The sequence below is a fragment of the Nelumbo nucifera genome, chromosome 3 (assembly GCF_055504915.1).
Source record: "Nelumbo nucifera cultivar China Antique chromosome 3, China Antique-T2T, whole genome shotgun sequence".
NCBI classification, from domain to species: domain Eukaryota; kingdom Viridiplantae; phylum Streptophyta; class Magnoliopsida; order Proteales; family Nelumbonaceae; genus Nelumbo; species Nelumbo nucifera.
Genome location: NC_142651.1, coordinates 45200490 through 45223804, shown reverse-complemented (window position 1 = coordinate 45223804; position 23315 = coordinate 45200490). Strand labels below are relative to the sequence as shown.

At 39.9% G+C, this 23315-nt stretch overlaps 1 protein-coding gene across 2 annotated transcripts in view; it reads right to left on the bottom strand.

Moving 5' to 3' along the window:
* The window catches only part of LOC104611423 (hyperosmolality-gated Ca2+ permeable channel 1.8-like), a 59868-nt gene that overhangs the window by 11111 nt on the left and 25442 nt on the right, over positions 1 to 23315 (bottom strand). Inside the window, exons 3-8 of one of the 2 annotated variants that reach the window (XM_010278447.2) lie at positions 8827 to 8962; positions 5925 to 6026; positions 5703 to 5822; positions 5498 to 5578; positions 4999 to 5339; positions 1836 to 2081 (exon numbers count right to left, since the gene is read on the bottom strand). In XM_010278447.2, the coding sequence (XP_010276749.1) occupies positions 1836 to 2081; positions 4999 to 5339; positions 5498 to 5578; positions 5703 to 5822; positions 5925 to 6026; positions 8827 to 8962 (1026 nt within the window). The remainder of the gene's footprint in view (positions 1 to 1835; positions 2082 to 4998; positions 5340 to 5497; positions 5579 to 5702; positions 5823 to 5924; positions 6027 to 8826; positions 8963 to 23315) is intronic. The other variant, XM_088900870.1, reaches the window with a different exon arrangement.

Sequence of the window (23315 nt, the reverse complement as noted above, 5' to 3'; positions counted from 1 at the left end):
GGTCTACATGTGTCTTCCTCCAGGAATGTATGGGAAAGATATGCAAGGAAAGGTATGTAAACTGAAGAAATCTCTTTATGGCCTCAAACAATCTCCTAGAGCCTGGTTTGAGAGATTTAGAGCTGCACTTGTTAAATTCGGCTATGTTCAGACACAGTCAGATCATACTCTTTTTGTGAAGAAAAGTGGGTCTCTAGCAGTGTATCTCATTGTGTATGTTGATGACATTATAGTGACTGGTGATGATGCCTCAGGCATTCTGGGCCTTAAGTCTTTCCTCCATACAGAATTTGAGATTAAGGATCTGGGGGAGTTGAGATATTTCCTTGGCATAGAAGTTGCCAGATCCAGGGATGGGATTCTTATTTCCCAGAGGAAATATGTCCTTGATTTGTTGTCTGAAACTGGAAAATTGGGTGCAAGACCAGCTGCAACTCCTATTGATATGAGTCACAAACTTTCAGCTTCGGATGGAACTTTGTTGGAAGACAAAGGGGTCTTTCAGAGACTTCTTGGGAAACTTTTGTACCTGTGCATGACTAGGCCAGATATTGCGTATGCTGTCAGTTGCATTAACCAGTTCATGCATGCTCCTAGAGATACCCATATGGCAGCAGCAGAACGGATTTTGTGCTATCTGAAAGGCTCTCCAGGAAAAGGAATTCTATTTGCCAAACATGGTCATCTGAAACTTGAAGCCTATACTGATGCTGATTGGGCTGGAAATATTGATGATAGAAGATCTACTTCAGGGTATTGCAGTCTGGTGGCTGGTAATGTTGTCTCTTGGAGGAGCAAGAAACAAACAGTTGTGGCTCGATCCTCTGCAGAAGCAGAATATAGAGCCATGGCACATGGAGTCTCGGAATTGTTGTGGCTAAGGTCCTTAATGGAAGAACTTGGGGTAGATCATGACAAACCCATGATGTTGTACTGTGATAATCAGGCTGCCATCAACATTGCTCACAACCCGGTACAACATGATAGAACCAAACATATTGAGGTTGATAGACACTTTATTCATGAAAGAGTCTCCTCCGGTGAAGTGTGTCTTCCATTCATTACTTCTGAAGGACAATTGGCAGATTTTCTCACCAAGGGCATTTCCAAGGCAAGGCTTCAACATGACACTAGCAAGCTGGGCATGATTAACATCTATGCTCAGCTTGAGGGGGAGTGTAGAGAAGATGGGCCGAATGGCCCATAGACTGTCATTTCATGTTATGTTATGTTTCTCTCTGTTATGGGCCTTATTCTGGGCCCATACTCTGTAATGTTCTGTTTTTGTATTTTCCTGCCCACTCAAGGGCCTCTCTGTAATTTGTCAAAGATTAACTTCTTAATAAGATGTTTAGAGTGTTAGAGAGAGGTTATGTTCGAACCTCTTACTCTCTAACACTCATTGCCGCCAGCTCTCTCTTTCTTCCTCTCTTGTTTGTTCATTTTCAGGTTTGCATCTAATCTCAAACAGTTCCATACATCAAGTGGGCTGTCTTTCAACTAAAATTAAAAAAGTGTGTTATGAGTTAATGAATTAGAGGATAGTTTAAATACAAAATCAAAATTAGACCATAAAAATAACCATTTCTAGATGAGAAACTTTCATATTTCAGTTTTTCAAGGTTATAATGCTACTCAGTTGACCCAAGAAGATTGGTTCCTTAACCAAGATATTATATTATATTTGCTAAAATGCACAATGTTTTCTTCCCAACATCAATATTCTACAGGTACTTTATATTGTAGAATGAAAGTAGAATAGCAAAACAGCAAACAAGAACATGGAACTTCTTAATTCACTAGAGAAAGTCCATCAGAGGGATAAGAAATATTACTGGGTAGGTGATTGATGAAGGAAAGAATCAAGTTGCTCAAAAGCAGTTCCAGTAACTATGCTTCCCAAGAAGACATTTACCAACATAAAATAGTAATATTTAGCCGCCGTACTTCTTTCAATTGTTGATATTGATAAATGACCTTCGACTTTTGACATTATCTTTAGAATAGTAGGAAGAATGTACATGAAAATCTTAAGAGCTAGACCAGGAAGGAAACCCTGGAGGAATGATTTGATGATCTTCCTGCATAATAATACAAGTATCCATAGTCAACATTTGTAAAAAAAACAGAAGAAAATACTGTCTTGTAGATATTCTATCAAGAGATTCAGTAAAATGTTTGTAATGCTCATATGAAGACGTGTTCAAGCCAGAAGAAGGAATAGGGTTTAAACAAATCAACTAGGACGATTCAAAAATAAGGTTTTCTTCAGAAGACCATGTAACTCAAAGGTAAATACGAATAATAAGTCAACACAATTTCATGTATTTGAAATTTGCATGGTACTTGCCTGAGGGCCTATGGATGGACCTAGCCAAGGCATATTTCAACTAAGCATGTAGCCTCTACTCCACCTTTTTATGCACCATGGTCAAGCCCTGAGTATCCAAGGGCTCATAAAGCAATAGGCTCTTCTAGACCAAGCAGCTAGATTTAGTCCTGCCTTGACTAAATTCCCAGAGAAAGAAGCTGTTGAAAAGAAGAGATTAATTGACATAGGTTATGTCCTTCATCCTAGCCTGACAGCATTGAGTGATCAGGCTATATCTTCCAAGTTAATTGGTGTAATCATTCTCTATCACCACTTTTGATTAATAAAATTCTTGATATAATTACTAATTAAATTAAGAGTCAGAGGACCCTAGTGATCATTTGATTGGTTTTAGTGGCATTGGGAGACAGATTTTATCATTGAGAAAGGAGCCTTCATTTCCCAAGGTTTGCTAATTACATGGTGTATAATTATGCTAGGGTTAGATTATGAGTAGTTATTGTATTCGGAATTTTTATCTTCTACTTGTAGGATAGTCTACTTGTTTAAGCTGTTTTTGCATCTCCTTTCATTGGATTCCCAGACCATGGGCCAGCTTTCTTGACATTTTTAGAGAACCAGTATTCATAATCTCTCTCTCTCTCTCTCTCTACTTGCAGAGTTGTGTGATACAAGAGAAAAGAAGCCAAAACTGAAATGCTTTGAAACCTTCATGTATTTTTTACACAGTAGGAGTATTTTCGTCATTTTATATGTTGTAAGTGGGGTTTAGCCTAGCAGTTTGATTTGTATAGTCATTTTGTTGTTATAATTTCAAGCCCATTGGTTAAGTAGCTTAGGAGTTATTTTCTTATGATAGTACAATTCTGTAATTTCTGTTTTTCCTTGTCACTTATATACTATGTATATATGTTAAAGTGCAAAAAACATGGATGTGATAAACAAATGGAGTTTATTTGAGATATTACAGATAATATACTACGTGTGGTGAGTGACTCCCATGCCCTAGAGCAAATTCTAGGAACTTTGTTGAGTGATTCTGGATTTTCTCTCTCTTCATTCTCTCTTTATTTTCTCTTTAATCCTTCAAGAAACCATTACAGCCATCAATAGCCATAAGTTATTCATCAAATTACATTCATTCAAAGTTCTCAAAGATAGAACTTATCTAGGTGATTTGTCATTTAATTTTCGTCAAAACCCAATATTTTCCCATTTTATTTTCATCATTCTGTGACAAACCATCTCCAATCCATCCCATATTTGGACACCCCCCATACATCCTTACATCATTTCATCCATCCAAAAATCATTCCTAAATTTCACTTGGAATCCTTGATTTCTTAGTTTTTGAGTTTTTCTCCCAATCCAAAAAAAAAATCATCGTTTCATGCATAATGTACCTAAAATCAGACCAAACTTGATCACCCCCTACAACTATCCATTCTAACCCCATCTATAAAATTTCACTAAATAGTTCCTATCTCAGACCTATAATTACTATTTTGAAAATTTTCACCATTCTGGGATAAATTACAATTTTTGCATTCAAGTCCATGGATTTTTCTACCATAGCCAATTTTTGTTTATTGTCCTAAATCACTCCTAAGCCCACCCTAACCCTCCTAAGTTCCTCTTTTGGTCATTCATGCCCCACATCAATTGGTACCAGAGCAAGCAGTCCTACACCATTATGCCTGCCTAATAGTTATCAAGCAATGAAGTTTATGTCAGCACAATGTGGTCGTTTGGAGGATATGGCAAGAAAGAAATAGGAGGATATTTTAGGCCAACTCAAAATCCATAAAAAGAAAATACAAAGATGTGTGCCTATACATTATGGGTTTACCAGTTCTGAAAGAGCTTAAGGACAACACAGAAAAAGATACAAGGAGACAATGGGCTGATACTGTGAAGCACTAATGCAGGGCAGAAAAAAGAAGCATAATGTGAAATTTCTTTTGTTCTTTTCTTTATCATTTAGGATGCTAGGATATATCGTATCAGGCGCATATTTAATATAACCATTCATTACCTATAAAATTTTATCTCAACACCAAACCATTGCAGACTTTTAGTTGACCCTCACTAGAAATGCACAAGCACTTAACTTCAGACCATGTGTAGAAATTGCTTCAAAAGCGAACCATGGTTAACCAACCCATATATGTGAGAAACCTAGAGCACTCTTTTCCCCACCAAAAACCAAAGATAGTTCCAACATGACATTTAAAACTCTAAAATCTCCTCATCCAAGCCCTTTGGTTTATATACCTACTTCCTTGTTTTTTTAATCCAAATAAAGAAATTATGAATACGTAAGGAGAGAAAAAACAAGTGCCACTGGTTTCCAGGAAAAGGACAGCCCCACAAATGAGGCCCTCTAAGGACTGGGAAACAAATAAGAATATTTACGAAGGTAGGTATGTAGGTAAACAGATACATAGACAAATGTTACCAGATTGAAGTTTAACTTGTAGGTAAACAGATACATAGGCATTAAATTTGCAAGTTTAACATCCAGTAAAGTAAACTTCAAGCTCCAGATATATATTGCCAGATTGAAGTTTAAACTCAATTTCCTAAAAACTCTTAAACTTTAAAATATTAGGTTTTTAAAGTAGCAGGATATACTATAGCGGCAAGAAAAGAATGATATTACTTACAATTCTATGACTGGTCTGATCCAAGGAGCAACCCTTTCAAGACCCTCAAGATTTGCAAGTGATTGGACAAAAGCAATGGGTATCATGTAAAAGAACACCAATGCAAACAGTGATATTGATATTACAAGCTTCCGGATGCTCAGAGACATAAATGGTATAGCAAGATTCCTCCAATACACATCACGTGGTTCTGGAGCCCAATTAGTAAGCCATAGTGTAGGATTCTTGCTCTGTTGTGTCTGTGCACATACAGCAGCCCCCCATCGCGAATTGAATGAAACAAAAGCTACTGGCATTATAGATTTTGGATCCTTGAGAATCGTCTGGCGTTCCAATGCCATCTGAAGCAAAGAACATTGATAAAAAGGATTCCAGAAGATCATTTGATCTTTCAATCAAGTTATCACAGTTATACACATTGATCCTATTACAAAGGCATCTAATAAATATAAGAGCTATCATAAGTCATGTAAAATCAAGGAATCAAGTGACAACTTACCCTTTTGTCAAGATCCTTCATCTTTTGCTTATAAAATTCAATTGAATCCACTCTTTCACCCCAAAGGCCTAGAAATCCTGTCTGAAATGTAAGAAGGTATATAAGCCATTTTATCAAAGTTCAGCACACACTCTAAAACCAACTAGGTTTTATGGACATAAATATCCAAGTAAAAAAGGGCTTCAAAACTATTTTAAGTCTATACCTTTCTAGTCGGCCTCTTTTCTGGATTTCTTTCATACTTAAGTTGGTTATAATCCAGCCAATTTTGAAGCCTTTCTCTTTGTTTCACAAGTTTGGCAAATTTATTTGCATTATACACAGCCTGAATTAAGAATAAGTACCCCCTTGAATAAATTATACAATGCAACAAGATAAATGCATATATACATGCATACATAAGTCTAAACAACAAGAATTGTAATACCTGGTGACCAAGATAATGATTTGGATGGTTAGTTTGGAAAAAATGGTCCACACTTTGTGATATTGAGTGACCAGAAACATGAGGTACATTTCTAACCACTACCTGCATATATCCAGATGGAAAGCAGCATTGCTTATGAACTTCCAATAAAAAGGGAAATGCCCCCAACAACTATGTAGTATAAATTTCATTACATGATCATTGCTACAAGTACAAAGTAATAATAAAGTTAAACTCTTATTCAGAATGCATGATATTATAAAAAAGACCCATATTAAGAATGCACATTTACTCATGTATTGTTATAGTGTTCTACAATTTTAGAACTCACCAAAGGCAACAAAAGAAAGAGGAAAAGTAAGGCTCAAAAAAAGGTTTGCAGGACTAAGGAGGGATTGCAAAATGCAATCCATCATCTCTTTTTTAGTGATTGATTTTTGAGGGTAAGATCCTTCTCTGGGCAATCCTGCCTGCAGTTTCAGGGGGCTTTGTTCAATTATTGCCCTTAGCTGATTCAGCCTCCCTATCCTCAGGCCTTCTCACATTCTCCCTTTCCAGATGCTTCTGTAGGAGTACACAATCACATCTGTCATCCTCCATTAGACCATTACAATATAATGATGTTCATCCTTCACAAATTAGCATATGCATGGAGGAACATTATGTTATTGTCACTCACGTTTAACAATGATTCTCACCATTCTATTTCTTGTCATGAATAACAAATAAATAAGGGAAAAAAAGAAGGGAGAACAAGTAGAGAACAGAAAATATTAGGTTCAACAAACCGCATGCCAAATTTTCTCTCTCTCTCTCTCTCTCTCTCTCTCACTTATAAGAGATTCCTTATATACATTAAAATTCCTAAGTCATAATTTTTCTGCTTGAAGCAACTCCACTCCTCATGCAAACTAAACACTCCAACACTCATCCTCCAGCTACCACCAGCTAGCTTAAAGGCCATTACCCAATGTTGGTCCTAGCTTTCTGGGGTCTTAGGAGGGGTAGACCAGATACAGTCCTAAACTTTGGCATAGTGGCCACTCTCAGACTCAAATCCACATTCTCACACTTTCCAGCCCAAGATTTTACCACTCAACCAAAAAAAGGTTCCTTACCACCAGCTAGCTTACCTGAAAAGAAATAGCGCCCATTTAGGAGGGCTGAAACACAGCAGCTTCTGGCTTTTTGAGGTGGAGCCCATTCGGACAGCCTATAAGCGACATTTGGTGAAAAATCCAGAGAGACCAAATTTGCTGTCAGTCAGTCATTTGAAAGGCTGTCTGCTTCAACATTAGCTTATCTGGAGTTCTTCAAAGCAGCTGAACCAGCCTAGCTGAATCTTCAGCTCAGCCCTCCTAAATGGGTCTATAATGTAATCTTGGCAGCAGTACTCCAAAGCTACTCTACCAATAAAAAAAAAACACTTCAAAGCTTCTCTAGAACAAGATAACTTGAAGATTCTAACATGGAGACAACTAGCTATTACAAGGATCTAATCAGCTTGACTACATCCATGACTTCACTTTTGGCTCTTACCTATGGCAAGATATGTCTCAACTAATTAGATGGTACTCATGAAGGTCCATAGTGTTGACGGTCCTAGTTGCCCTACTGTAATACTGTATATATAATATAGGATATCATGTATTTCTTATTTCTTGCTTGTCTTTCTTGTTTCTTTAACTTGCCCTCCTAATAAGGATATTTGTGTATATGTACATATCCTATGCCCATCTCCATAAAACATTGCTCTTTGGGAGTGGGGAAATTCATTCAAGTACACCCCCTAATTTATTCATCTTCTTCTTCGTTGCATACCAGACACCCTAGATAGGGTGACATGGTATCTGAATTCTGAGCCAAGATGCAATGAAGAAATCTGTTGAATTCATCTTAGAGAACTAAAGGATAATCTCTCACTACTGTTGGGTACACAAGAAAACCCTGGTTTCGTCTGGACATGGGAGCTCGACTTTGTTCAGCACTTTTTCTAGGAAAACTTTCCATCATTAATAAATTGTGTTTTATGGTAAGTAATCAAAATAAAATGACAATGGATACAAAAAGAAACATCTATGTAATGGTTGTAACAGCCATGATAACAGTTTTCTCTAAACTTGTATGAATGTATCCAAAGAACATCATAATGCATTCACCTTTTAAATTTGTATTCCGAGATTGATATCATGCATGAGATTAGCCATTAAATTTGATTCTACATAATCAGAGATGAATGAGGTTATTGCCTTTTTCTTCAACTGATAAAAGAAGAAAAGTTTAACAGACAAATGCTAGTAAAGAATGAATGAGTATATCCAACTCTTGGTTTTTATCACCTTTTAGACAAGGAGGGACCCATAAAAGACACATCAAACTTTGTCCTGTAGTGTGTCTTTTCATAGGTTCCACAATGTCTGTAGGGTAAGCAAGGTTCAAAATATCAATATAAGGTGATACACCGGTAGGGCGTATCGACCTGTATCGGTACTGTTTTTTATATGTTTTTTTTTTTTTTTTTTAAACTGATTCAGAGGGTCCGGTTTAAGGCCGGTCTACCCTCTGAACCACTTGTCAACCCGAAACACTCCCTGTAGGGGCATATTGGGAAGGCTCCGGTACGATATGTATCGGCCGATACGTGACGAAATTTTGATCCTTGGGGGTAAGGAATAGAAGGGTTATTGTAAGAATACTATTTGATGAGCATTTAATGTGCAATAATTTCATTACTTTTTCAATTTCATGACAATTATAAATTATAACCCAATTGATAACAAATGAAGTTAAGACAGGGCACACAGCCTTTTTCTCGTGAGAAATCCTACTTAATGATCATTCAATGTGCAACTATTCCACATTCCACGATAGTTGCAAAAAATTAAATTCAAGTGATCCTCACAGTGAATTGATCTACACGCCGTTGTCGTGATGCCAAATAATGTAACCGCATAAATGCTACTCTATCATACTCCTTGTAAAGCATGTAGCAGGTCCATATTGTGAACAAATATGCCATTGATAGGTGTGCCCAAAATCTGAAAATGAACCATAAGATCTCTTTTCTTAGTTTCAAAACGTACAATAAAATAGGACTACAGCAAGATGGAACTTAAGACTGTATGAAAACCAAATATATAAAAACTTGTACTCTAATAAAAACTGTTTCAGCCCTTCAGGTAACATGCATTTAGTACACCTTCCACTTGAAATCAAGGAAATCCACACCAATACAACTAAGTGCCCACAAGGTCCCCTAGGCATGGATACAGATAGACTGAATAGACGCCATTTTCCCTGGAAAACAACCTGGGCCTCGTCTATAATTTACCAAGAATAATTGCATATTGACTTATTGACTTATTGCCTGCTCAACATGAGGAATACCCCGTCAATTTCCCACTTATTTTTTGCTGATGATGTATTTTTGTTCATTCAGGCATCAAGGGATATGGTTGCTAACTTGTTGGAAATCCTTAATAAATTTCAACTCATGTCTGACCAGCTCATAAATTGTGGAAAGTATGGTTTTGTAGCAAGGGAGTTGGTCATAAGGGGGAGAGGTTGCTTAGGAGACAGCTGAGAATGGGGAACCTAGACTGTCAATCCCGTTATTTAGGAGTCCCACATTTTGGAAAAAGAACAAGGCACAGCATGCAGGTTTTCCGATTGATAATCTGGCTTCAAAATTGAATTCTTGGAAAACTTCTACATTATCTCAAGCAGGGAAGCTAGTTCTTGCTAAGCCGGTTCTCCAAGCTGTGTCTAATCATGTCATGTCTATGTTTGAACTCCCAAAAAAAAGTTAATGAAAAAATTTATAAAATATAAAGGGACTTTTAGTGGAACTTTAATTGGGATTCCAAAGGAACGCACTGGGCTAATTGGGATACAATTTGTTCTCCTAAGTCAGTAGGGGGCCTTGGTCTTAGGAAAGCTAAATAAATTAATAAAGCTTTTCAGTTGAAAATTGCTTAGTCTTTCCTAGAGCATAGTGATTCTGTATGGGTTCAATTATTAAAATGTATATATCTAAAAATAATGATCTTTTTCTTACTCGGTTTAGAAAGAAATCGTCCTTTTTCTAGAAAAATCTTCCAAAAGCTTTAATGGAAAATTCTCCCTTGCTTGGGTTAAGGGTTAGAAATTCTTCTTAAGTCGGTATCTGGGGGGTTCGTTGGATCAGTTTTCCTTCTAGCTTCTTGGCTCCTATGGGGCCAGCTCCTCTCAGCCAGGCTAACCTAACTTTGGCTGACATCATTGATGGGAATGGGGTTGGAATGTCTCTATCCTTCGGCAGTGCTTTAGTGGGGATTGATTAGAGATGATTTGCAACACCCATATTTTTAGAGCCCCAGGTAGGAATATATTTTACTGGAGTCTTAGTAAATCTGGGAAATTTTCCATAAATTCAGCAATTCAATATTTTTTGGTCAGGTAGGGGTTCTAACTTAGCCCAACATATGGTAACCCTCATCAGAAAAGTGTGGAATCTGCCTCTTCTGCCATGTTATAGGCTTTTCTTCTGGAGAGTTTTACGGTGCTTTGTCCTCTCTTCTGAGATTCTGGAAGCCAGGGGTTTTGCTTGCCAATTCACTTGTACTTTTTGTCATTCAGCTATTGAATCTGAAATGCATCTTTTCTTCTATTCTCCTTACACTTGTGCTATTTGGTTTCCCTCTCCTATGGGGAGTCTCATCTCTGGAGGTCATGCTTTTGTGCTTAATCTTCTTTTGCACTCCCTGCATTTTTCAAGTTCAAACCAGGATAGGAAATCTTTCCTTTGTTGGGTGGCTGTAATTCTGTATCATATTTCATGGTTCCGAAAAGATTTCTTGTTTAGAGGTGTTGTGAGGATTATTTAATTGTTATTTTATAGTTGCTGTTAGTGGGTTGTCAGCTTAAGATGCTGTCAGTCAGTTAGTTTCTTTCTTTCTTATTAGTTTGTTTCTAGGGAGTGCCACCAGGCGCATACTTGTAATCTCCCATTCCTTTTATATTAAGTTAATATAAATAACTAAACTAGCGGCAGAGAGAAGTAGTTGGTTTTTTTGTCTCTCAATCATATCTTCCTCTTCTCTTTCTCTCTCTCGTCTCCCTCTCTCTCCATGAATGATTACATGGTATCAGAGCAAGGTTCTGGGCTATAAAAAAATCGGTTTCTCCCATTTGAACCTGCTTCGTCCTCTTTTCTTCTTTGATTTCTTGGACGTGGAAGACAGAGCAACACTAGCAGACTACTTGCGGCTCTTCCTTTGGGTTATTCCTTGGTCATAATATCAATGAGACCCTAGTAGAAGAAGGGCGATGCAGAAAAAGACTCCCTTTCTTATCTGTTCGATGCTGTGAAGTTAGTTTCTGGTTGGCACCTTCGTACAGGTGCTGGACAGGGTATGTGTTCTTGTTTTTTTTTTTATGGCCAATGGTGTGAAGGCCTTATTTCTTGGTTTTATACCTTCGTTTGGATGCTGGATTGTTAGATTGCATGGGCTGTAGTCGGACTGCTAGTATACCATTCTAACGGCTGGAGTTGGACTGATTACTGGGCTGTTTTAATGACTGAACCATCACTGAGTTGATTTCAGCAGTTTTTTTTTTTTTCCCACATTCCAGAAGTAAATTCCTTGAGGGTTGGTATTCTGATTGTGGCTGTTGTGTAGTTGTGTGGGATTTGGTCTGATTCAGCAGTACTCTATGGCAAACTATGATTCAACTTCATCGGGGGTTACACCAACCCGCAGCACAACTGGTATGGGAAATGAAAACATGATGTTTCCCATGCCCATTACCCCTTTAAATGGTCTAAACTACCAAGAGTGGGCTAAAAGTGTAAAACTTTATGTAATGGCAAGGAGAAAAGCTGGTTACATAAATGGAAGGGTGAAAGAACCCAAGAGTGAGACAGCTGAACATGATAGGTGGGACCAAGAAAACAGTATGGTGATGTCTTGGCTTCTTGCAGACATGGAACCTGATGTGAAGAAGAACTTTATGTGGGCAGACACCGCTAGTGAGATTTGGGAATAGGCCAAAACAACCTATTCTAGGCAAAGGCAATATGCCAAGGTTTACCAGTTGCAAGCTGAATCCTCAACCTGTAAACAGGGAAATCGTAGTTTGTCTTCCTATTATTCAGCCCTTACTTCCGTATGGAAAGAGTTGGGTCATTATCAGGCTATAGAGTGGAAACATGATGACGATGCTAAGGCCTACAGGAAGCTGATTTCTCAGCAGCGTGTGTTTTCCCTTCTTGTTGGGACTGAACCCTGCCTATGAACCCTTGAGAGTTCAGATCTTAGGAAGCAAAGAGTTGTCGTCGATTCACGAGGTATATGCCCTTGTTCAATCGGAAGAAAAAGAGGCAGAATGTGATGGTTACAACTGAGGGGGAGCAACAAGTTACTTTGGCTGCAATGAGTAATAACAACATGGGGAAGAAAAGTGACACCAAGAAGGCTAATGATAAACACAAGTTGTTTTGTACCCGCTGTCGGTGCTCACGGCATACACGTGACACATGTTGGGACATTCACGGGAAACCCAAGTGGACAGTGAAGAACCAAGAACAGGGTAAAGGGCAAGGTCAAAAGAAGATGAACACAGCACATAATGCAGCACATGTGGCAACCCAAGATACTCAGGTTGTCGGTACTACCCAGGACCACCTTACTAATTCTGACCCCAAGGAAGATATAATGAATTCCTTCAGAGACCACTTGGAGTCATATGGTAGGGCTTCAGTCACTGGTACTCCTTTTACATCATTTGCATCTACATCAGGTAATGCAGCTTCTGCATTCCATGTCGCTACTACCACTGGTTCCCCTTGGATCATTGACTTGGGGGCCTCTAACCACATGACCAGTAAGCCGAACTTGTTTCAGACTTATAGCCTTTTGTCAGGAAGGGATAAAGTGAGGCTTGCAGATGGATCATTCTCCTCCATTGCAGGCCAAAGATCAATATCTCTTCCCCATGGCCTTAACCTGAATTGTGTATTGCATGTCCCTCAACTTCCTATAAATTTGCTTTCAATTAGTAGTATCACAAGCTCTTTGAACTATAGTGTAACATTTTTTCTTGGTTCATGTGTTTTTCAGGATCTAACTTCTGGGATGATGATTGGTAGAGGGAGCCTAGTGGATGGTCTCTACATTCTCAACAACAAAACTGGTCTCTCAGTGTCATCCTCAGAGTCACATAGTCAATCAAATAAGAATCATATTTTTTTGTGGCATAGTCGGTTAGGTCATGTTTCTTTTGAAATAGTAAAGTCTTTGTTTTCGGTTTTATTTAAGTCATGTTCAATGTCAGAGTTCCATTGTCAAACGTGTCAGTTGAACAAACAATGTAGAACAACTTTTCACTCAAATAATAAAAGATTAAGTGTTCATTTTCATGTTGTGTATTCTGATGTATGGGGGCCTACTACTATAATCTCTGAGGGCGGATACAAGTACTTTATCACATTGATCGATGACTACTCTTGCTATTCATGGGTATTCCGTATGCGTAGTAGAAATGAAGTTCCAAAGATTGTGAAAGACTTCCAGAGGATGGTATTTACGCAATTTCATGTTGAAATACAGATCTTCCAATCCGATAATGCAAAAGAATATATCCATGGTGAGCTCAATGAGTTCTTTGCCTCCCACGGGTCTCTTCATAGGAGCTCATGCGCAAGAACACCACAACAAAATGGTGATGCAGAAAGAAAAAACAGACACCTCCTTGAGGTAGCTCGCGAGATGATGTTACACATGAATGATCCAAAAAGGTTTTGAATGGATGCTATACTTGCAACTACTTATGTCATCAATCGCATGCCCTCCAGAGTGCTGAACTACATGGCCCCTCATCAGTTGTTGTTCCCTCAGTCCCCTTTATTTTCCATTCCCATGAGAGTTTTTGGTTGTCGTGCCTTTGTCCATGATTTGTCTTCGTCTCGAGGTAAGTTAGACCCTCGGTCCATTCCTTGTATCTTTCTGGGGTATCTCTCCTCTCAAAAAGGGTATCGGTGCTTTGATCCCGTTAGTCATAAGTTTTTTGTATCTATGGATGTGTCCTTCTTTGAGTTTGAACAATTCTTCCTTACTTCTCCTCAGGGGAAGAGTAGTAGTGTGGAAGAGGAGAAGCAGGTTCAGGTCCGCCAAGTCTCTCTTCCTTCTATTCCAAACCTTGCTCCCTTTCGTGTCTTCCAGCGTAGACGCCGTAGAGATCAGCAATGTGATAAAGATGTGGAGCAACCAAACATTGAGCAACCGACACTGTTAGTCTCCCAGGAGGTAAGTCCAATCCCTGTTGCACCTACTGATACCCCTACTCCTACTGTGGATGACCTTGACATTCCTATTGCTCAAAGAAAGGGAGTCAAGTCATGCACTACCAAACACCCCATTACCCAGTACGTCTCCTATGATAACATTTCCCCCTCATACCGAGCCTTTCTATCCACAGTTGATTGCATCCATGTTCCCATAAATGTTGCAGAAGCCTTAAAATGCCCCGAATCGACAGATGCCATGAAGGAGGAGATTAATGCTCTTCATAAAATTCAAACTTGGGAATTGGTGGATCTTCCAAGGGGGAAAGACCCCGTGGGGTGTAAGTGGGTGTTTACAGTTAAACACAAGGCAGACGGGACAGTTGAAAGGTACAAAGCAAGATTAGTAGCCAAAGGGTACACTCAAGTGTACGGGGGTTGACTATGATGAGACTTTTGCTCCAGTAGCTAAGATGAACTCAATTAGGGTTCTCCTGTCATTAGCTGCTAACCTTGACTGGGAATTGCATCAACTGGCCATAAAGAATGCTTTTTTAAATGGTGACCTAGAGGAGGAAGTATACATGGTTCAACCCCTGGATACTGTGCCAAGGGAAGTGGAAATAAGGTGTGCAAGCTGCGAAAGTCTCTTTATGGCTCAAAACAGTCTCGTGGACCCTGGTTCAGTAAGTTTCACATGGCGGTTCAACAGATGGGCTTCAAACAGTGTCAGTCTGATCATACACTCTTTGTGAAGAGATGCTAGGAACAGGGAGTTATATTGATTGTGCATGTGGATGATATCATCATTACAGGAAGTTGGAGCTCAGAGATACAAAAATTGAAACAATTCCTTGCATCTAAATTTGAAGTGAAAGATCTAGGTCCCCTGAAGTATTTCCTAGGGATTGAAGTTGCCCGCTCAGAAAATGGTATCTTTATCTCTCAAAGGAAATACACCCTTGATCTATTACAGGATACAGGCAAATTAGGTGCAAGGCTGGTAGATACTCCCATGGATGTTGACCACAAGTTAGGTGACTGTGTTGGTGAACCTTTGAAAGATGTGAAATAGTACCAAAGGTTAGTGGGAAAGCTGATTTTTTTGTCCATGACCCATCCAGACATTGCCTATTCAATTGGGGTTTTAAGCCAATTCATGCACTCTCCTAAGAAACCACACATGGAGGTAGCAGAGAGAGTTCTTAGATACTTAAATAAGTTTCCCGGAACAGGTCTACTATTCAGTAAACATAATCACCTAAAGGTAGAAGTCTTTACAGATGCTGATTGGGCAAGTGTTGTGGATGATAGAAAGTCCACGAGTGGGTATTCCACATTTGTGGGAGGAAACCTAGTGACCTGGAAAAGCAAGAAACAAAGTGTGGTAGCAAGGTCAAGTGCTGAAACTAAATATAGAGCTATGGCACATGGGGTGGTTGAAGTCCTTTGGCTAAAAAATCTTCTAGGGGAGCTTGGAGTTGTTGTTCGTAATCCTATGTCTCTTTACTTTGACAACAAGGCAGCTATAAACATCGCCAGCAACCCTGTCCTACATGAGAAGACCAAGCACATTGAGGTGGACAAACACTTCAGTAGATGTTCAAGACTGCTATCAGCCTTGAACCCTAATAGATTTCAAGTTCGAAAAGGAGAAAAAAGTATAGAGGAGAGAGGAGAAAGAGTAGAGAGAGAGAGCAGTAGAACACAAGAATTGAAAGGAAGGACATAATCTAAAAATGTTCTGCTACCGCCACTTCTATTTAGTATTTATAGGTTATGCTAGTTACATGAAAGGACAAATCTGCCCTTGGTATTTACATAACATATAAAACAATATAAAACTGAAATATAAATAACAACTGGAATAACAGATTGACCATCAGCTAACCCTAGGATGACTAGGCCACATTCTACCCTACGGACAGAGTGGGACCACAGCTGTGGGGCCCACGTCAGTGTTCTCTACACTCCCCCTCAAGTTGGGAATAAATGTTTACCATTTCCAACTTGGATAGATCCGCCTCTAGCTTCTTTCTTGATACGGCTTTAGTGAGGATATCTGCTAGTTGCATACTGGATGTGATGTAAGGGAGGCAAACTTATTGAGATGAGACCCTCTCTCGTACAAAATGTCGGTCAACTTCAATGTGTTTGGTTCTGTCATGCTGCACCGGATTATGTGCTATATTAATAGCTGCTTGATTATCACAATACAACATCAGGGGCTTCTCATACTCAATACCCAACTCCTCAAGTAGAGATCTCAGCCATAGGATTTCAGCCACTCCGTTAGCCATGGACCTGTATTCCGCTTCAGCACTAGATCGGGAGACAACACTTTATTTCTTACTTCTCCAAGAGACAAGATTAACTCCCACAAGAGCACAATATCCTGAGGTAGACCTTCTGTCATCAACACTCCCAGCCCAATCGGCATCCGTATAGACCTCCACCTTCATGTGGTTATTGTTCTTGAACAGTATACCCCTACCCGGGCATCTCTTCAAATATGCTAATATCTTTTCTGCCGCAAGAAGATGTGTAGTTCTAGGAGAATGCATGTACTGGCTGACAACACTAACAACATAAGTAATATCTGGCCGAGTGAGGCAGAGATATAAGAGCTTTCCTACCAATCGCTGGAATATAAACTGGTCTTCAAGAGGCTCCCCACTCTCTGCACTAATCCTGTGGTTTTGTTCAATGGGTGTATCCGCAGGCTTGACACCTAACTTTCCAGTTTCTGCCAGCAGATCTAGGACATATTTCCTCTGAGAGATAAAGATCCCCTGTTTGGATCTAGCAACCTCAATACCCAAAAAATACCGAAGTACACCAAGGTCTTTCACCTCAAATTCTTGATGAAGGAGTTGTTTAAGGGACTCAACCTCATGGCTATCATTCCCTGTCACCACAATATCATCAACATATACTGCAAGTAGTGTCAAGGAGAACTCTACCCTCTTGATGAATAGAGTATGATCTGACTGGGCCTGTACGTAACCGAACTTCACAAGGGCTAGTCTGAATCTATCAAACCACGCCCTAGGTGAATGCTTCAAACCATACAAAGCCTTGTTGAGCCGGCAGACCTTCTTACCTGTTTCTGCATCATAGAATCCAGGAGGCAAACGCATGTAAACCTCTTCCTGCAGGTCTCCATTCAGAAAATCATTTTTCACGTCCATTTGGTATAAAGGCCAAGTGTGACTTGCTGCAAGGGATAATATGACTCGAATGGTGGTCATTTTGGCTACCGGGGCAAAGGTCTCCAAGTAATCTATACCATAAGTCTGGGTGAAACCTTTTGCAACTAACCGAGCTTTATACCTCTCAATGGATCCATCTGCATTGTGCTTCACGGTAAATACCCATCTGCAGCCAACTGGTTTCTTTCCTTTGGGCAAATCAACTAGCTCCCAGGTGTTATTCTTCAACAGGGCATCCATCTCAACCTGCATTGCATCTTTCCATTCCAGAACGGATAAGGCTTCTTGCACTGTTCTTGGAATAGGGACATTGGCAACGGAACTAAGGTAGGACCTGTAGGTAGGAGATAGGCGATCATAGGATAAAAACTGGGAAATACAATGGGCTGTAGATGTGGTACAATGTCGTTTCCCTTTACGGATGGCAATCGGAAGGTCAAGGTCATCTGTAGGAGGTGAAATGGCAACAATAGAGGAAGTCTCTGTGGGCCCTGGGACTGTAATACTGACTTGGAGCTACAGATGAGATTGGAGCTGGCCTGGACTACTGATGACCAGGATCAACCTGCTTGCATCGCCTGTGATGACCCTCAACTCTTGATCCCTCTGACCACCCTCACCATTGCAGCTCTCATCGCCCAATGGAATAGGTAAAGGAACTGCCCCACTCTCACTGCTCTCCCCCTGAAGAAAATGACCCAAACCCCCACTCTCACTGCTCTCCCCCTGAGGAGAAACCCGAGGATAATAGGGTGTCTCCTCAAAGAAAGTGACATCCATGGAGACAAACTTCCTCCCTGAGACAAGATCATAGCAGCAATAACCCTTTTGAGTTTGTGCATAACCAAGGAAAATGCATTTGGAGGCCTTGGGTTCGAACTTGGAGTAATGGGGTCCGAGAAGCTGAACAAAGCAGGTACAACCGAATGTTTTAAGGGGAATAGAAAACAACTCCTCACTTGGGTATAGAAGGGAAAAAGGAGATCTCGTATCAAGGACCCGGGAAGGAACCCGATTAATAAGATATACCGCCGTGAGGATAGCATCACCCCATAAGTGAATAGAGACATTGGAGGTAAACATAAGACTTCTAGCCACCTCCAAGATGTACCTATTCTTCCTTTCTGCTGAGGTGTATGAGGGCAAGAGCTCTGGTGTATAACCCCATGATTAAGAAGGTAAGATGCCAATGGTTTAGCAAAGTATTCCTTTGCATTATCGGATCTAAGAACTTTGATCTTGGCATCAAATTGGGTTAGGATCATTTGGTGAAAGTTTTGGGTCAGGGCAAGAACCTCATCTCGTGAATGCATGAGATAAACCCAAGAAAAACGAATATGGTCATCAACAAATAACAAGAAATATCTGTACCCACCCATGGAAGGGATGTGATAGGGCCCCCAAACATCAGTATGCACAATATCAAAAGAATTATTACTCCTTTTATTACTCAATAAATAAGACTTTCTACAATGTTTAGCAAACTCACAACTTTCACACTGCAACTGAGACAACTCAATAGACTCAAATAAAGCAGGAAACAGATTCTTTAGAGACCGAAAGGACAAATGACCCAATCGGTTATGCTACTCACACTCTGAGAAACAAAAGACATCTTCTCTACTGACTCTTCCTGACGAGACCTCTCCCTGAGCAGATAGATCTCATTCGTCTCACGGCCAGTCCCAATCACCTTCTTCGTCTCCAAGTCCTGAAAAACACATCGGTCAGGGAAGAAGGTTACTGAGCAGTTCATATGCTTGGTAATACTACTGACTGAAAGAAGATTAGTATCAAGCTTAGGAACGTGCAAAACAGATGACAGGGAGATAGTATCTGATAACTTGATGTCACCCTTCCCAGAAATAGGGACCAGGGAGCCATTAGCAATAGATACTTTATCCCTACCCGAAGACAAACGGTAAGTGGTAAACAGTGAAGGTAAGCTAGTCATGTGGTCGGATGCACCTGTCTCTAGTCAAAATCTCTTGCCGCACAATATCATACTCTGAATTTAGGCCCGCCAGAAACTCAAACACCCGGTTTGTCTCGACCTGCTTTCTATATATCTATGCATCTTTGGGACTCTCCCACTCAAGAGTCTCTAAGTGATCAATCTCACGCCACAGAGACTGCAAGGTAGAGAAGTATACTGAAATCGGTTTCTCTCCTTGTTTAAGGTTTTTCACTTCACATTTCAACTCATATGCTCTAACAACATTAAGGGGTTGGGAATAAGTTTCTTTCATAACATCCCATATCTCCTTAGCTGTCTTTGCCCACAAGTAATTTCGGCTAATATGGGGCTGCATAGAATTACACAGCCATGTCATAACCAAGTAGTTTTCTTGGATCCACTTGGTATACGTAGGATCTCCCTTGGGGGGTTCTTTCACATCTCCCAAGAGGTACCCTAATTTACCTCTTCCCCGAATAGCCATCACAGCTGATTGGGCCCACTCCAAATAGTTTGATCCATCAAACTTTACGGTTGTAATCTGACCACCTATCTCAGAAACACTACCATAACTGTTGTTTCCAAAACTGCCTTCTGCCTAATTTTTAAACTCCATCTCGGTCAAGTCTCAAAAACAGCACTTGGACTACCAATCACAATCAAAACAGTCCAGGACCAATCTGTATTCACAGTGTATGTGCACAAAACAGGTATAAATCTGATCTGAAACCAACTAGCAAACACAACAGCAGCAGTCCGAACAGTTCTCACCCCTTAAGAGAGTTCGAAAACCCCAAAAGGATCTGAAAAATCAGCTTAAAAGCAGGTCTGATATGCTTGGCAGAATTAGGGTTTTAATCAGTCCTTAAAGAAAACATTTCAGTTGCACATTCCAATCAATACCGTACAGATAGACTTGCAGTAGGGTTAATATGAAACCATAAAAGCTGATCAATGCTAACAAAAACTTGAGGACAGCTCCAGGTAAATCACAAGGTTCAGTCTAACATTAGGGCTTGCCGCAAGCTTATTAGGGTTTTCCGCAAGATCAATTTCAAACCCTAGAGTAGGAGAAAAGAACCTTAAGGCAGTTCAGCCCAACAATAGGGTTTGCTGTAAAACCCTAGAGAATAGAAGGGACGAAACCCTAGAATGGTTCGGTCGCCCTTTCCAGATAGGTCCAACCTATCCTCTCTGATAGTACTTCTCTTAGAAAATAGATAACTTACAAGAAAAAACTGTTCGCTGCCTTCCAAGGTTACCCGAACCCTAGTCTTCTCTGATTCTTCCTGATCACCAACACTTTGCAACCGTGACAAGTCTTCAACAGCTGCTAAACCCTCTGGCGATCTCCAAGAATCAATCCACGAACTCCACTTTCTCAGCTTCCAGTCCTAGGGGATTCTCATGTGGTCGGCTGGACTAGACTCACATGAGAAACCCTAACCTTGCTCTGATACCAAGTAGATGTTCAAGACTGCTATCAGCCTTGAACCCTAATAGATTTCAGGTTCGAAAAGGAGAAAAAAGTATAGAGGAGAGAGGAGAAAGAGTAGAGAGAGAGAGCAGTAGAACACAAGAATTGAAAGGAAGGACAGAATCTAAAAATGTTCTGCCACCGCCACTTCTATTTAGTATTTATAGGTTATGCTAGTTACATGAAAGGACAAATCTACCCTTGGTATTTACATAACACATAAAACAACATAAAACTGAAATATAAATAACAACTGGAATAACAGATTGATCATCAGCTAACCCTAGGATGACTAGGCCACATTCTACCCTACGGACAGAGTGGGACCACAGCTGTGGGGCCCACATCAGTGTTCTCTACACTCCCCCTCAAGTTGGGAATAAATGTTTATCATTCCCAACTTGGATAGATCCGCCTCTAGCTTCTTTCTTGATACGGCTTTAGTGAGGATATCTGCTAGTTGCATACTGGATGTGATGTAAGGGAGGCAAACTTCTTGAGATGAGACCCTCTCTCGTACAAAATGTCGGTCAACTTCAATGTGTTTGGTTCTGTCATGCTGCACTGGATTATGTGCTATATTAATAGCTGCTTGATTATCACAATACAGCCCAACTTGATTATCACAATACAGCACAATGGGTTATGTGACAAGCTGGGCATGATAGACATATTCAGCCCAACTTGAGGAGGAGTGTTGTGACGATTATTTAATTGTTATTTTATAGTTGCTGTTAGTGGGTTGTCAGCTTAAGATGCTGTCAGACAATTAGTTTCTTTCTTTCTTATTAGTTTGTTTCTAGGGATTGCCACCAGGGGCATACTTGTAATCTCCCATTCCTTTTATATTAAGTTAATATAAATAACTAAACTGGCGGCGGCCAGAAGTAGTTGGTTTTTTTGTCTCTCAATCATATCTTCCTCTTCTTCTCTTTCTCTCTCTCCATGAATAATTACAAGAGGAAAATTCTGGTCTCCCTAGAAAGCTGTGAATCGCATTTTAAGTGCAATGCAGGAACCAGGTGGTGTCTCTAGATTGGGAGACCTGGGTGAATCCAAGAAAATGCCTCATGCAATATCTTCTTTTAGCAGCCTGCCTGATAATGTGAATTATATTTTCTTCTGTAATGGGACTTTAAGCAGCAATGGGTTAGGATCTTATGCATTTGTTGGCTTGTCTAATGACCGTTCTTTCCAGGCTGCTACAGGAGGGAGGTCTCAGTTGAACGGATCTGTGCTGGGTATGGAGCTGAGAGCTATTTAGGCTGCTGTTTTGTTTGCCTCGAGGAACAATTACAAAAATATTATTTCTTTTTGGACTCTTTAATAGCTGTAAACATTTTGAATTCCAGAGGTGATGGTGTACTCCTGAACTGTGGCATTTGGTGGACCACAATATCCTTTTGTCTTTAAATATTTTTGTTATTTTTAAGTTCACTACTAGATCTAGGAATACGTTGGCCCATGAAACAGTTAAGAGGGCTAAAAACTTTAATGAGGAGGCGTTCTGGTTGGCTTCTCCTCCTTTTTTGAGGACTCTGTTACCTGTTTTTCTATTGGAATGGTAATTTTCTTTTCTATTAAAAAAAAAAAAAGAGTTTTTAGTGAAATGTTTCTCTGCATCCAGACCATGCAGATGACCCAATACTAACCATTATACAACTAAAAATTTGACAATAATAGAAGCCCATAAGAGCCTACAAGAGCATGTAGGCATCAATATTACACCTTACCTGTTCAAAACAATGCAACTATCGTGGAACTTAAACAGAAAAACGAAACACTCCAGACCCGGAGGAAAAAATAACAAACAAAAAAGTAGCACCTCAATGGAATAGCCACAAAACAATGACATTTCCAAGACCCGAGGCAACCCCTTTTTCCCTTTCCTTTACACATTTCCTATTCGATAGAGCATCCTTTAGCCTGATGTCGAGGCACTGATAATAGGACAAGTAACACACGCTGGTAATTGGAACCCATCTCAAGATTAATGATTAAGATAAGTGTTGATTTGGGCAACCCAATCCCATCCAAAGAAGGTGTTTTCATAAATGCAAATGTAATTTAGCGATTGTATACTCTGGACCATTTAGGTGTAGGGGATTCCACTAGAGTAGAAATGCTGGCTATATTACAGGGGCTCAGTCTGGATAAATCCATAAATTTTAAGAATATTCCCATAAAAGGAGACTCAAGTGGTAATAGGATGGTTGAAGAATGGGGATATAGGTGCTTGGCGATTTAGATATGCCCTGAGAGAGATAAAATCTCTGGTTACAGAATTGAGATGCTCTTTCTCTTGGACTCCTAGGTCAAAAGAAAAGGGAGGCTGATGGGTCAGCCAAGCTTGAAGTTAACAGAAGTGAATTGCTTTGGGGAATCATAAACCAAATGTAAAGAGCTCTATGTTGTAATGGTAAGAAGGTTAGCTCTCTTAGTGGGGTGATGCTTTGCATTCTACATATTTTCTATGTCCTTG